The 15,502-nt window shown below is 41.2% G+C and overlaps 1 protein-coding gene across 13 annotated transcripts in view; it reads left to right on the forward strand.

The window, feature by feature from the left end:
- The window catches only part of SEMA5B (semaphorin 5B), a 269,934-nt gene that overhangs the window by 200,971 nt on the left and 53,461 nt on the right, over positions 1-15,502 (forward strand). For all 13 annotated transcript variants that reach the window (XM_077784940.2, XM_085584195.1, XM_021526078.3 and 10 more), the window contains 4 exons: positions 358-643; positions 4,901-5,036; positions 8,520-8,727; positions 10,810-11,017. In XM_077784940.2, coding sequence (XP_077641066.1) covers positions 358-643; positions 4,901-5,036; positions 8,520-8,727; positions 10,810-11,017 — 838 coding nt within the window. The remainder of the gene's footprint in view (positions 1-357; positions 644-4,900; positions 5,037-8,519; positions 8,728-10,809; positions 11,018-15,502) is intronic.

Raw genomic sequence — 15,502 nt, forward strand, 5'->3', positions numbered from 1 at the left:
TAGGTGAAGCAGCCCAATGGGAAGGCTTTCTCTTGTAAAATGAGTATAGGTACAGAGAATAGTCTTGCATACTCAAAGTGTTGAACCCTGCTTTCACTGAAATCAGTAGCAGCTTTGCCAATAAAGTGGAGAAACAATGGGGCCTTTCCAAGATCTGAGAAAAGGTACTAGAGCTATATCCTCATATATCATTATTCCCATCTACTGTTTTTATGTCCTCTGCTGACTCCAAACTCCTTGTGGTCCCAGCTTTGACAGGCTGCACAAATGGAGCTGGCAGCACAATGCATTGAGTAAGTCAGTGAGCATGGATTGATTTCTAACCTATATAAATCTCTTCAAATGTTTGTTTTTCAGAGCCTAACTTTATTGCTGCCTATGACATCGGATTGTTCACCTACTTCTTCTTCCGTGAGAACGCAGTGGAACATGACTGTGGGAAAACTGTGTATTCTCGTGTGGCAAGGGTTTGCAAAAATGATATCGGAGGGAGGTTTCTGCTGGAGGACACTTGGACAACTTTCATGAAGGCCAGGCTGAACTGCTCCCGTGCTGGAGAAATCCCTTTCTATTACAATGAATTACAAAGCACCTTCTACCTTCCCGAGCAAGATCTGATCTATGGTGTCTTCACTACTAATGTGTAAGTTGCACTGGCTATACTGCCCTTCCTCTACCCCAGCAGTCTGAGACTGACAAAGTATTGATTTCTTAGACAGTCTGAGCAATCATTTATGAAAGATCATTTGGCAAATGTGAGAGAATAGATAGATCTGTGTTATCCATCATGACAACATACCCTTAAGACAGTGGTTTTAATCCATGGTTCACAGATTCCTGGAGTCCATAAAAGGTGACTGTGCAGTTTTAGGGTAACTTACTCTGATACAAATCTGAGCATCAACAGACCTCACACTTTTTGCAGGAACAGTCCCACTTGTGTATTTTAGAGAGATGATCTAAAAATGACCCAACATAAACACATTAATTTCCAGCCAGGCCAATTGCCTGGACAATCTAACACATTTGTGTGAACACTTGAGCTGGACATGAGATAGACAGGTGCACACACTTGGGAGAGAAGGGCTGGAAGGAGAAGAATGAGGTACATGGGATCAAAACAGCCCAGGTTGAAAACAACATCTATTGCAGTTGAAACAACACTGTAATAGCAAGGTCATGAGGGCCACAAGGCATTTAGCATTTCCGTGGTGGGGTAGGGGGGGGCTTTACCTCTGCCAGACTGTTTGAGGTCCACAAATCAAAAGCAGCCATGGAACTCTGAGGGGAAGGCATGATTTCTGATACTTCATAATCACCTCTTCTTGGCTTGAAATTATTGAAATATTGAAAAAACTTGTAATTGGAATGATTTAGTGTAGCTGTGAAAGCAGAAAGGAGAAGAGGAGTTAATTAAAAAATATATTAAAAAACTCATAATGTATATTTTTAAGTCAGGAAAGCTCAAATAACTTTTTCTCTGATGCCTAAGGCTAGGATGATAAGTTTCAAGCTATAACCAGTCTGCATGGTATTGAGTTTCAATAATACATGTTCTCCAGGGGAGTGTTAGCCTGACGTGTAAACTAGAGAATGAAAATCTGAGTAGCTACTCCATATAGCAAATGCTCAAAGTGCCTTGCTTGTGCTGGGCAGCCAACTTGTTTGGGGTTTTGTGTGCAGTGCTGTGCAATATGAGTAAGGGCCTGTTGCCAGAAAACCAAAGCAGTGAATGAAGCCCTGCTGAAGTACAAACCTTCCTGTTTTAATGTGTCACCTGCTGGTGTGACAGGGCTTGAACTTCAGCCCTTGAAGTCACAAAGCATCAGCCCCAACTTCTTGAGCTTAAACGCTGTTTGGAGCCTCCCTGTGAGTCAATAGAGTCTAAATGCTCTTTCCCTCTATAAATTCCAAGAAATAGGTACGTGTTTGGCCACCTTCATCCCTCTCCCATGTTTTGTTTCTGTTCCACTATTGCCAGTGTCAGTCAAAAGTGAGCCAGCAGAGAAGCAACTAGAAAAAACAAACATGATTGAGCACTGCACCTTGACTGTGGGCTAGGGGAAGATCTGTCCTCAGATTGAAAGACACATGAGTCATTCTTTAAAAACATTTAGAGGATATTAGCCAAACTTCCTGAACATTAAAAGGAAATCTGGCTACTGCTTTGGGCACTTGAGCTGACCCCTTTTTTTTTTCAGTTGGAGAGGATTTCTGTGCCCATAGTGATCATGTTTTATCTATCCATTTGTCCATTCATCCAGCAAAAAATGGAATTTGGAAATGAGAAAACTATTAATAACTGTATTTTATTTATCAAATTTGTGATGTTTTTGGACAATGAAGGGGGAGACATAGACTAGCTTTGGCTAGGTCAGTTCTCTTCTGCTGTGTCCAAGTTTAACGTGAGATGTGATGAGTGTTACCTGTCTCCTCAGGGTATGCTCGAGCATTCTTTGTACATCAGGGATGTAGGATCTCTCTTGTATCTTCTGAAGATAATATAATATGCAACATTTGTGTAATTGAAGAAATTAGTAATTGATAACAGCTGAAGTTAGATCAAATAGCATTTTGGGTCTACAACATAGTGTTCTTTTAAAAGTTCAAAGAGAAAATGTTCCAATTTGTCATCCAAGTAGAGAAATAATGGTAATTATTCTTTTAACTTGCACTGGGACTTATATCATGCTACATGAGCTCTGCATACCAAAGAGGGTTAATTTATGCACCAGTCTGAGTTTCTTTGTGATAAAATGCCAATGCAACACAAAACTATGATTTTTTTTTGTTGTTGTTGCTGTTGTTTACAGGTATTTTTTACTTTGGAAGATTCATGTTTAATGAATTCAGGGTCATCTTATAACAAAGGGGAATTAGTGGTTGTGGTAACACCCACATATAGATTTATTGCTTCATGTTATGTTATACCCAGCTGGATCAGTGGGAAAGAGAGCTTTTGGGGGAAGCTGCTGGTGAAATATTTAAGATGTTTTTATTAAAATTTTCTGGGAGGCAATAGAGACAATGTTAAAATCTCTTTGAACTTAACCCATTATTTAACTGGCTAGTTAGTCACAGGAGGTAGGAGGTGGGAATAAAGGAAGTTGCACTTCACACCAAAACACAGGGGCCAGCTGCACCAGTTGATGTCAGTGGCTTGAGACTGGGATCAAACTTTTCATAAGGAGGGATGGGAAATGGGCCAGGCCACAGATGGAAAAGAAAATGGTCCACAGATTTAATGGAAAACTTCTTTCCTTTCTCCTTTCCAGCAAAGAGAAAAGACTAAACTATGAAGTCCAGGCCCTAAAAATATTATTTTTTTTTTTTCTAAGTATTTTCATTAGACTAGTGGAATTTTATTCTTTCTTTTCCTTTTCCATTTTCTCCCTCATTGTCTTTTTTTTTCCTGTGTGCGCCTCAAGGCATTTACTTGTCATCCATCATTAGGTTTGTCTTAAAAGCTGCTGTCTGTGAGCATGCACTGCATCAGCAGTGTCCAGACAAAAGTGGAGAAAGGTTTGCCTGGCATTGCTTTGACATGTTCAAAGTGAGCTACTCCATCATTCTGGGGATGCAAGGCGCAGGGGGGAGCAGAGAATGGGAAGGCAAAGCAGGAAGTTCTTCCTGGTGTTGTATTGCTAGGAAGAAATATGCTGTGAAAGAATCTGTTTTTCTGCTTTCCAGCCTGGAATGGTGAAGAAAGGCTTTTTTTGTGTGTGCAAGAGAGTGTAATTATTGGTTTAGTTAAAAAAAAAAAAAAAAAAAAAAGTGTTCTTTTCAGGGAATTCAAATTGCCTTAATTAGCAGAAAGATTCATACAGCAAGGCTTGGGTTATTTAAAAGGCACCATGATGAATCAGTCTCTCATGCTGGCCCTATATTTAGTTTTATTTTGATATCTTTTTTTCTAAACCTTGTAGTTTTCCTAAAAAAAAAAGGGGGGGTGGGAGAAGGGGAGAAGGGGAAGGAAGAACTGGGAGCAGGTTTGAGTTTCAGGTCATCACTTATCAAATGTCCCTCTGAGTCAGTTTTGTTGAGGTCACCATCTAGGAAGTGCCCTCCAATCCTCTTGAGGCAGGAGGAGATGAGCTGGCTCAGGACCCTGCAGAAATGGGTCCTTCAGGACTGAAATGGAACAGCAAAGGCCAGCTGATCTGTGTGCAGTGTGACTGGGCAGCCCAGCATCCTTGAAAACACACTCCTTTCCAAGAGTCCTTCCCACAGCAGCATTTCCCTCACTGTGCTGTGCCTCCCCTGGCTGAGCGCTTGAACAGGCTGCCCCAGACAGATCCTGTTCCCTCCTGGGAACAGACAGAAGTGAACTGTGGTCGTTGAAAATAGAGGTTTTCAATGAATTAGCAAGACCTTTTTGCATGCTGAGCTGCTGTCAGAACCAGCTGATTTGTCACTGTCACCTTTTTCCTTTCACTGCATGTATATAAATATAATACTTGGTGATATATTTTATAGCTGAAGATTTCAGGAACCTGTAGAAATAGAATTTCACCTTGAGAAACAACAAGAGATTAAAAATTATCTTGTTTGTAAACAATAAAAGTAGACGGATTGTGAAAAAAATAGAAGTAAAACCAGACACAAATAATCCATGCAAATTAAACTGTATTCACCTTTCATGTCAGAACTGCTTCCATGGCCCTTAAATCTCTGACATTTTAAAACCAAACTTTAAATTAATTCTCAAAATTGTCATGCAACTCATCTACATGTTACAGTTTATTTATTTATTTATTTATAGTCCCTGTGAGATTGGTATCAATGTACATCTACCTAGCAATTTACATGTATTTTATTTGAGTGGAGTTTGATGTCTGTTATGATGAAAATGTCAATGTTCTAATGATTAAATTGATTTTTTTCCCCTCCCCTTTTCCAGAAACAGCATAGCTGCCTCAGCAGTGTGTGCCTTCAATCTGAGTGCCATTACTCAGGCATTTAATGGTCCCTTCCGCTATCAAGAAAATCCAAGATCAGCCTGGCTGCCAACGTTAAACCCCATCCCAAATTTCCAGGTACTGATGTTGCCCTTCAGTTTACTGCAGTCCCTTTGATGTTCTGTAACTTCAGTGGGTTGATTTGTGTAGGGCTTATTTTTTCAGGTAGACCCATGGTACAGATAAATTGTATTTCTTCACATTTACGAGTGTTTTAGTCTGTGGAACTCCTTGCCCCAGAATTCATGGCAAAAATTGAATGGTTTAAGGAATAATAAGAATATTCTGGGTTTTTGTAATAATGAATTATTTAAATTTCTGTTGCACTTATCACTGACACATGTACTCTGAGGATGGGATTCTCACAAGAGGACATAAGGCATGTCCCTACTAGAAGTGGGAAGGACTGAAAGCTGAAGCTGGACAAAGTCAAACTAGAATGGAGACAATCTATATTTTTTAAACAAGAAAGGTAATTAACCACTGTGACTCTGCAAGGAAGTGATGAATTTTCCATCACTTGATAGGGCCCCTAAGGCTACCAGTGCTTCAGTGGAAGATGGATGACTTTCTAACACATGGTAGCTCAGCCAAAAGCCATGGACATGTTGTGACAGTAACTGGTGGAAGGGGACACATGAGGATTGTCACAGGGGTTCCTTGTTCTTTTAAAAATCTTTGAGTTTATGAATGAGCAACTTTCCAGGATTATCAGTTAAAGCAGTTTTGAAAATTATAAAACAACCTCAGTTGCTTTTTCACCAGATCCAGTCAGTGTGGGGCAGAGTATGTATATGACAGCCCCAACAAACCTGATTCTCCTGAAGCATGAGCCCATTTCACAGCTCAGCCTCTTCCCAGGAGGGGAATCCTGGGGAGGATGGACTTGTCTTCATGTCCTTGCTTCCCCATGGCAAATCCTTTCAGCTCAGTTTTCTGAATCTGGCTCTCCTTTATCATGGCAAATGTGCTGAGGCTGCCTGCAAATGCCATCTGCCTTCAAAATGGTGATGTCAAGGACCTTCCAAAAAGAACTCTACAGTTGCCTGAAATCACAGCAAGAGCAGATGGGAGACAGGTCTCTGCTGCAGGCAGGAACAGCCTTATCTTCCTGCTGAGGAATCTAATTTCTTCTCCTGAATTCCCTCTTGGCACTTGACTGAGGGCTTCTGCCTGTATGAGGTGGATCAGGCTTGGCCTTTTGATCACCCTCTCAGCTTGGTGCACTCAAAACCAAGAAACAAAGCCCTGCTGAAGGTCCAGCCATGCCAAACATAGCCAGGTTTTGGTTGTTGTTGTTCTTGGTATTTTTTGTTTGTTTTTAATTTAAAGGGAATATTAAGGCAAACTGAGAATCAAGGACTTTCTGTCCCTTGCTAGGCTAGCCCAGAAGGAATAGCAAAGGACTTTGGAAGGCATTTCCATGTAGAGAAAAGTATCAGATAAAATGTGGAGTGTAAAGATTGCAGCAGCAAGATGAAAGAAAAGGGTCAGAGGAAAATAAGGAAAGGAAAAAGAGGTATGTGGTAGACAAAAGGAAGATTGCAAAAAGAGATTAAGATGTTTTTCAAGTACAGAAGGAACAAGAGGTCAGTGAGGAGCCCTAAGGAGATGACAAGGGTAATTTAGTGACAGAAGAGGCAGATATTGCAAAAACATTAAATTAATTTTTGTGCCTCAGTGTTCACAAAGAAAGATGAGGGAAGCATGCCAGAATTTTTTTTCTTGCAGAGAGGAAGGAGAAATACTGAAGGATGCAGAGGACCAGGACAGTACAGATAATCAGGAAATTAGAACAAAACAACATTAAACCAAATCAGAGGGATGCTGCATCAGCACATGAGCTGCCAATAGACAAAAAGAATTATCTGTGACTTCCTGAGAACAGGAAAAAAACCAACAATGACATTCCTGCCACTGGGACTCCTTTTAGATGATGTTCTAGAAGGGAAAGTGAATGGGGAGAAAAGAATCCAAAGGAAGACAGTGGTGTGAACCAGAAGGAGCACAGGATACAAGAAAAGAGAGATATCTAAGAACTCCTTAGAATATGGGATGAGTCATAAACTAAAAAAGGACCATTGCAATAGAAAAAAACATTAAAACCCACCTGAGGACACATAAAAAACCCACTGATGTTTCCTTAGTCCAGCTATAGGAAGATGCTTAAATTGATTAAAAAGTGACCATGTTCATAGGCTGTGAGAATTAACATAACTGTTCTCATAATTCACACAACCTCTAGAATATAGTAAAGCTTAGTACACCAGCCATTTACTGTGTGAATGTGTGTTAAATCCCTGACAACTCATTTTAGCACGTAGTAGGGGAAGGGCTGCGTGGTGCTCCCGGGAAAGGCAGCGATACCACCAAGAGTTGCTGTGATGTCAATGGAGAGTGTGCACATGGGAAATTTGTACACTGCAGCTCAACTGCTGGAAATCAGCAGCCTCATTCTCAGTATTCTGACTTTTCTTCAAGGAAAGCCCAAACACTTGGATCCAAAATGAAGAAAAATAAATATGTGGGATTTTATTTCTAGTGAAATTTCTTAGGTGTTTCATTTAGAGACTAGTGAAGTTGTTCATAGACTGAGAATGGGACTTGGCAGGACTTAGTTGTACCACTGTCTCCCATAGTCTTGGGTAGATAAATAACTGGTCACCCTGCTGCCTTTTAGAGTGATACATTTTCTGTACTCCATGCATGATATTGTAGGGAATAGTGAGATCCAGCCCCAAAAATTGACACAGACTAAAAAACTAGCACTGGCTTTTGAAAATACTGAGTTTTAGAGATTAATCTAAGATGGAAATTCCGGCCTTAAAATGCATTATCCACCTGGTAGGACTTACGCTGTTTAAAAGACACAAGATGAGCTCTTTTTCTCCCCAGTTCTTGCTGTACAAGGGAATTGAGTCCTGTTTCAGTGCCTCCCTTGGTGCTGGAGGATGGGTAGTCATGGCTTGATCTGCCCTTTGCTGTCAGGAGAGAAGGGTGTGGGGTGGGGGGAGCTTGTCGTTAATCTGCCTTGCTTCAGATGCAGCTGGGGGGTGCTGTACAGACAGGAGCACATCAAAGAAAAGCAATATGGCAAGTTTGGCTCTTTGTTGCAAAACCAAGTTTTTAGTTTTTTTAAACTCCAGGATTTGTTCATTTTACAGACTGAGATGCTAGGTAGTTTCTGAAGATTGTCTGAAATGTTTTAAGGATTTATCACTACAAAAATGTTCTCTCCACTGCTACCTTTAAATGTTTCTACATCTAGTTTTAATTCTTTCTTTTTCTCCACGGTTTGTTAAAGGCTTTTGCCCTTCTGCTGTACTGGTTGAGGATATTACAATGGAATGAAACTCCACATTGCTGGTTAGTGGACCTAGGAGAAAAGTTTTCATAGAGTGGGCTACAGGCCAACTCTAGGCTAAGCATCTATGATCAGGCTACATGCCTGATCCTGTGACCCTCACACAGACCCACCTCCCAGGAAATCAATGGGAGATGAGTTTCCACGCTGGGTTGGGGAGAAGATGCACTTTCTGAAATTCAATCTTCCATATTTAGTGTGGGACACTGAATGACAAGAGCCCCAACGAGAACCTGACGGAGAGAGTCCTGCAGGACGCGCAGCGCCTGTTCCTGATGAACGACGTGGTGCAGCCGGTGACTGTGGACCCCTATGTGACGCAGGACAGCATTCGATTTTCCAAACTGGTGGTTGACATTGTTCAAGGGAAGGATACTCTCTACCATGTCATGTATATTGGAACAGGTAAGAGCGTGAGGGCTTCATACAGTTCCTCCTGCTTGCTTGTAGACCTAGCAGCCCTGGGAGCCCAATTGTGAAGTCCTTACACAGTTGTCATTCAATATGATTTTGGTACAAAATCACATGGAAGTTGTTTGCCTGAGTAAATTAAAAGCAGGATGGAGGACTTGAGGCAGAGTCCCAAGTGATTAGACTATAAATCCATTGTGTTTAAAAAGAACAATAACATTTTTCTCCCTCTTATAAAAACATGTTTCAACAAATCAGGCTAATAAATAGCAGTGAAGGAAGAACAGAGGTGGCTGGAATGCTCTGTGGTTTCATGCATATCAGTTGCCTCTCAGTGCTATGACAGACCCATCTCTGAATAAGCAATAATAATGCATAACCTCCAGGCTTGCCCAGGGATTTAATTGTGTCTTTCTTTGCACTTTCATGGCCCTGCTGGTGTATGGCTCCCAGTGCTTTTGGGAATGGGCATGCACTGAAGTTTGAGGCAGATAGGGAAGCTGAGTGCTTTTTTTGTTGGAGCATAGCAAGCTAGTGGTAGAATTAAGTGTATGATTTAGTCTCTTGGTTTTGACTTCCATCCTCTAATTAGCAGAACATGTTGCCTCTTCTGAAAAGCACAGGTATGTCGAATAAGTGAAAATGCTGAAGAAGGACAAAGTGGTATAATGGTTTTCTTAGCCCATAGTCATACTAATGATAGAGGTTAAATTAAATAGTTTGATTAATCAGAGCATATGGCCAGCCTCATGGGTACAATGTTGTTATCCTCTATAGCAGAAGCTTTGACTTTAGAATAAGATGGATTGCTTCCATAAGTGCTCATTTAATCTCACATCTGAATGCAGAGTCATTGCTTTATTCTCATGTTAGGAGAATGGACCTTCAGGACTGTGTCATAATTTATCTAACTTTTACCACCACTTATTTCAAAAGTGATCATCTTGGTTTATTATTTATATGTTCTAGGAATACTCCCAGTATGACAACTCCATGAACACTGATTATGATAAGAAGATTGTTCTTAAATGGAAATACAACATAGTTCTGTCAATATGATATCTTGATATTTAAAGTGAGGAGTCCAAGCTACAAAGCCTTACAGAAAACTGCCTCATATCATTAGTGTAGAAAGGTCCAATGCCATAACTTTAACTACTGACTTATGTTTGCTTCATGGCCCTGGTTAGTGGTGGCTGAAGAGTAAGATCTGCTGAAAATGTTTAAACCTGTGAAATGCTTCAGTAGAGGCAGCCCTGAACACAAACTCAGTCCTGAGACTAACTGAGCCCAAACTTCACTCTTGTTCCACATGTAAGTGAAAGGGAAACTTCACATGGTGGCCAACCTCAACATTATAAATTACTGAGCTTTGGCACCAGTGCAGAAGTTATTGGAACAGAAAGATTAAGTTTCATGAACCATCCAGCTGACAGAGCTCTTGGGGGTTTCAATGAAAAGTGGTGTGCATTAATCTCCCACAGCTTAGCAGATCTTTAAATTGTTTAGCTAAGAGCACTGGGAGCACAAACATATATGTTTCTGTGTATGCACTCCTCATGCCATCACATCCCCTTGTCAAGCTGGCTTCTTCCAGGAAGAGGATCAATTAGGTCTGTGACCCATGCAGTCATTATGGAGGCCCCAGAGATTTCCAGCAGGGCTGCTGCATCTGTTGTCATTTGTCATGACATCAAATCACAGCAATCTGCTCCATAAACCAATAGAAATACAGACTCATGGCACCAGAAATGATTCTTGCCATCCTGGGTTACCTTGCTCTGTAGCTCACTGGTAACGGGATCAGACTCCTCTGCCTCAGTGCTCCAACTGGGAAAAACTGCCAGGTACTGACTGTCCAGGTGGTTCACATCCTTCTGAATTCCCATTTAGTGCATTCTCAGGTGGTTTCTGCTGAGGATTGTAGCTGAAGCTCTCTACCATGGGCAGCAGGTGACCCAGAACTAGGTTAAACCAGCTCTGTAAAGATGACATTAATATTTCCTTCTTTAGACAGGTATGAAATTAAGTCACTGCCTCCAAGATTTACTTGTGCCTTGTTTCTTGTTCCATTAGAGTATGGCACCATTTTGAAGGCCCTTTCTACCACCAACAAGAGTCTGAGGAGTTGCTATTTAGAGGAAATGCAGATCCTCCCTGATGGACAACAGGAAGCAATCAAGAGTCTCCAAATCCTACACAGCAACAGGTCACTCTTTGTGGGTCTAAATAATGGAGTGCTAAAAATTCCTTTGGAGAGATGCTCCATGTACAGAACAGAAGGGTAAGTAAATTTGCAGCTCTGATTTATCCCTGCTGAAGTGCATCTCCTGACAGATACATACGTAACAGGAGCAATGAGGATAAGCAATTTTTTTTTTTGGTAAATGTTAATTAGTCCTCTTCAGAAATTAATCATATCTTTACCAAGTAAGGGTTTACAATATTTACTTCTGTTTTTGCTTTTTTAAAAAGCATAATATTATAGTGTTGCTTTTATTAAGTCGATGTGTTTTCCTGGTGGTTCTTGTTGGCAGTATGGCTGAGGGTTTTTGAATTTGGGTTGCAGCCAGCCTTTTTTGATTATTGGAGTGATCACCTCTCAAACATAGGATTAGGCAGGAATGGGCTCTGTGGTGACTTGTTATTGCTTTTGGAAATCAATAGTTCATCTCAGCTATGTGTGACACCTCTTACACCTGGATAGATCCTGTACCTTGATTGTACTTTATAAAGGGAGTCAGAAAAATGACTTTCTAATTATCTGCCTTGGCTCTAGAGCGGTCTTCTACACAGGACTGTAGAAGGTTTTTGCATCCAAATGGTGCCTCTCCATTTAAGCAGGTGAAAGTGTTATAGCAACTGTTTCAGACAGATGCTCAAATAATCTCACTGGGTGCTGTGGGCATTTGTTTCCATCTCTTGAGAATACTTTTCCTTCTCCTCTCATGCTTTTGCCTTGCTTCCCTCTGTGAGTTTTGTGTGAAACTGATGTCCTCTGTGCTAGACAAGAAGAAGGATTTTGTTAGCAACATTTAAACAGATTCCCTCTTCCATGGCCTACTGCAAGATGTCCCTGTTCTCCTGCCAAAAAAACTGATATAGAAAATGTCACCATAACTTTATTTTCAACAAGTAGAGTTTATCTATCAGCTTGTCTAAGTCCACGTATGTCTAAAACAGACAGGCATAAAAGTGTTTAGTAAGAGAAAACCACAGCTGGAAAATGCCATCCTGTCCTCAACCCTTAAAAGCAGAGATTTTAAAAGGTAGAACATAACAGCTGTTCTTTTCAGGCTGCCCTGTAGTCTCAGTCTGAGAATATTTATGAGTGTATACATATATATGATCCAGTTTCAAGAGAAATGAGTCCTTCCTTTCCTTTCCTAATCTTGAGTTCAGCTTTCCAGTAATTTATAGATGCTGTCCTATTTTCAGCCTGCCCAAGTACTTTGTATGACACTTCCATTAAAATTGAAATGTTGGAGGTTTGCTGAATTGCCTTAAAATGGGGCAAGCAAGAAAAAAGAAGTGACTGGAGAGCAGACAGGTGGGTTATCTCACAGGACCACCATATTTAGATCCTGGAGGCTGCAGAGCAGCCTTGTATAAGTTTATCCCAGCAAAACAAAAACCAGTCCTCACAGAGGTTCCCTTGCCTGCTACTGACCAAATACAGCCTCAGTTTTATGCAGTATATGGCACTGAGTCCTGGCTGAAATCACTGCAAAGTTTGTGTACCAGCGCTGGGTCTTTTCCCTAAAACAAACTTCCTGGAGGCAATTTGGAGTGAAACAAGAAAACAGCTCAGTTCTTCAGGGTTGGGAGACTCAGATTTTGCCTCCATTGAATAGTTTCATGATAGAAATCAGCAAAACCCAGCCACTGGGCAATAGCAAGGTACATTAGATAGGGTCTTCTGATGGCATGGTGGGGTGTGATGTGGGAGGCCAGAATTTGCTGAATTGGGGTGCTGACCATTTAGTGTTCTTGTGTACATTGCAAATCATCCTTTGCCCTGTCGGTGAGTCTTGTGGAAGGATTGTGCATTTGGAAAAGGGAAGAAAATAATAAGAAAATGTTGGAAAGCCAAGAATTTCCATTGTTTTTTATTTGTTTGAGAAAATGTTTATGATATTTTTATTGCATTTTTTGCTAAGAGTTTGCTTTTTTGGTTTGTTTTTGGTTTTGGGTTTTTGTTGTTTTTTTAGTTTTTGGTTTTTTGGGTTTTCTTTTTGTCTGGAAATTTTCAACTGCAATTTTTTCAGCTGCAGGTGTTGGAACCCTTCCTCCCCTTAGCATCCTGGCTCTGTAGGTGATAAGTCAATTTGACCTCCTTTGTATTTCTTTCAATCCTGAACAGTATCAAGAAGGATATTTTAATTTCCTCCAGTGCATTCCACCTGGCACTTCTCCTGGGCTGTGATTTATTGCTTATTGTTGTGTCTATATTTAATACATGCCAATATTCAGCCACTATGGGAAGGAGGGCTCCCGCCCCTACAACACTCCCTGCTTACTTTTTTGTTGTGCTGTGACTGGCCTCCTTGAAAAGCTCTGGTTTCATCAGCTTTTATAATGTAATTGTTTCGGTGGGATGGCTGGGGAAGCTTGGAAGTGATGGAGAGAATTTGTGCCTCCCAGGCAGGAATACCACATTGTTTGTTGTAGGCTCTGCCTTCTGTTATCAGGAAACTTTTCAGCCTTTTAGATCCTGGGGGCTGATGCCGGTTTATGATTGCTGATAAAGAGCTGTTACCTTCAACCTGCCTTCCTCCTCCTCCTCCCTAGAACAGGCAATCATATCGAGAGAAAACTGACCCTAGCATTGATCCTGACCAGCAATCCTTGCTGCTCTGCTACCAAGGCTCAGAATTGGGGCAGAGGGAAAACCAGCAGCAAAGGGAAGAGATAGAAAGGGATAAGGACTTCTGCCATCTCCTTTACTGTTTGTTTATTGACACGGCACCAATTTAATCTCTTAAATGGTGACTGGTAACTCAACCCCATGTCTTGATGTAGTGGGTGTCTGAGCAGCGTTTTGTGTGTGCCCACTGACCTGTCTCAGTCTGTCTTTTCAGAACAGCCACTCTTAGCAACGGGGCAATGGTAAGACATCTGTAATGTCAGCTGCCCAAATTTACAGGCTGGACTTGGCTCCAGGAACCTTCCCTTGTGAGTGTGTGTTCCTGGTGTTTGTCTTTCCTGTGCCGTTCCCCACTCACTGGAGACTCTTAGGAAGATGCCAACATGAGCAAAACCTACAAGCCCTTTGAATAAGCAGAATGTTTTGAAAGTTGCTTTGCTGGGTGATAGTTGGCTGTGCTTGCTATTGAATTTTGCATGGCTTTGAAATCTTTGTAACTTCCCTTCAATTTTCAAATGAGCTTTGATTTTTTTACTTCAAGTTGCCCCCAAGCTTTGGTGAGGAATATTTGAAGAACCAGTACTGCAGCCTTATCACTGACACCACTGTATCTTTAGAATGTGCCTGAACAAAATCCTGAATCTGAATTTCAGAGAGCTGAGAACCTCAGATCTGCAGCATTATTTTCAAGTAGGATGTATCTATAAGGTGCAATTTAGTAATTTTTTTCAAAGGCTGGGGTGCAGTTACTCATTTTTAGAATTGCAATCAGACAGATAGGAAAATGAAGCTGGTTGTAACAAGGAATAGTTTATGATCTCTTCCTGTTGACTCTTTGCAGCATCAGAACCATGGGCTTCTGAGCACACAGAAACCCTGAGGTGGGCCAAGGATTTTGATTGCACATTTAAATGAGGAAAATAAAATGTTTGGAAATAAGACGAGACAGTCTCTTGAATACCCACCCCTTCTCCAATCCCTGTCCCGAGCAGTTTCTTTTAATGCACTTAATTTTGATATTCATCAAGGGATGAATATCTTTCATTCTTTCTCCTTCCATAGTTTTTTTCTGCATAAAACTTGCAGTTAACATGATGCAAGTTGCAGTTTTGCATGTACAGCATGGTTCTGGGGGTAGTTTGGCTTGCCTGTGCTGTCCCTGCCGTGCTGTGGGCACCTCCCAGGTTGTGTCAGTGCCACCTCAGGTTACCTTCATGCCAGTGTGGATCCTCCTGCTTCCAGAGCCAGGTCCTCTTGCATGCAGCTATGACATGCTCTTACCTGAACCCTTGCCTGCTTTTTGACCTGATTGCCAGAATTTGCTCTTGAGTCATGGTGAGGTTTTGCCTTCTTGCTTGGCCTAAATTCTTCTGCACATCCCCTCCAGCCATGGTACTTAATGCAAAGCTGGCAGAAATGACTCAGCTGACAAGGACTCTTATTTGCTGATTTGATATCTGTGAGAGAAGCACAGCTCACCTCTAAATAGCTCTGGGCCAGTGATCAGACAAACTAAGTACATATAGGTGAGTAACTCCTGAAATGGCTCCAGGGAGGTTTTGGAATAAAAGGGTCAGCAGCTACACTGAAGAAGCAGAGAGTTTTCTGCTCACTTTGTCTCTCCCCAAAGTGGAACTGTAGCTCCAAGCACGATCAGTGTACCACGTCCACCTATGAGGTGTTTGAGATACCATGTGGAGGATTGCTTTGGAGTTTATGTAATGTTCTTCTTTTTTTTTTAACCTTATATGATGTAAAATCCTCTGTAACAAAGGAGTGAAGCACTTGAATATAGGATTCTAAAACCTGAATTACAGCATTACCATATTTCAGGACTAAAGCTATTGGGGAATTTGTTTGGAGAAATAACATAGTCTGGGAAGAGGCATAAAAATTTTCCAG

This window comes from Lonchura striata, chromosome 7 (genome assembly GCF_050655825.1).
Source record: "Lonchura striata isolate lonStrDom1 chromosome 7, ASM5065582v1, whole genome shotgun sequence".
Classification (NCBI taxonomy): Eukaryota; Metazoa; Chordata; class Aves; order Passeriformes; family Estrildidae; genus Lonchura; species Lonchura striata.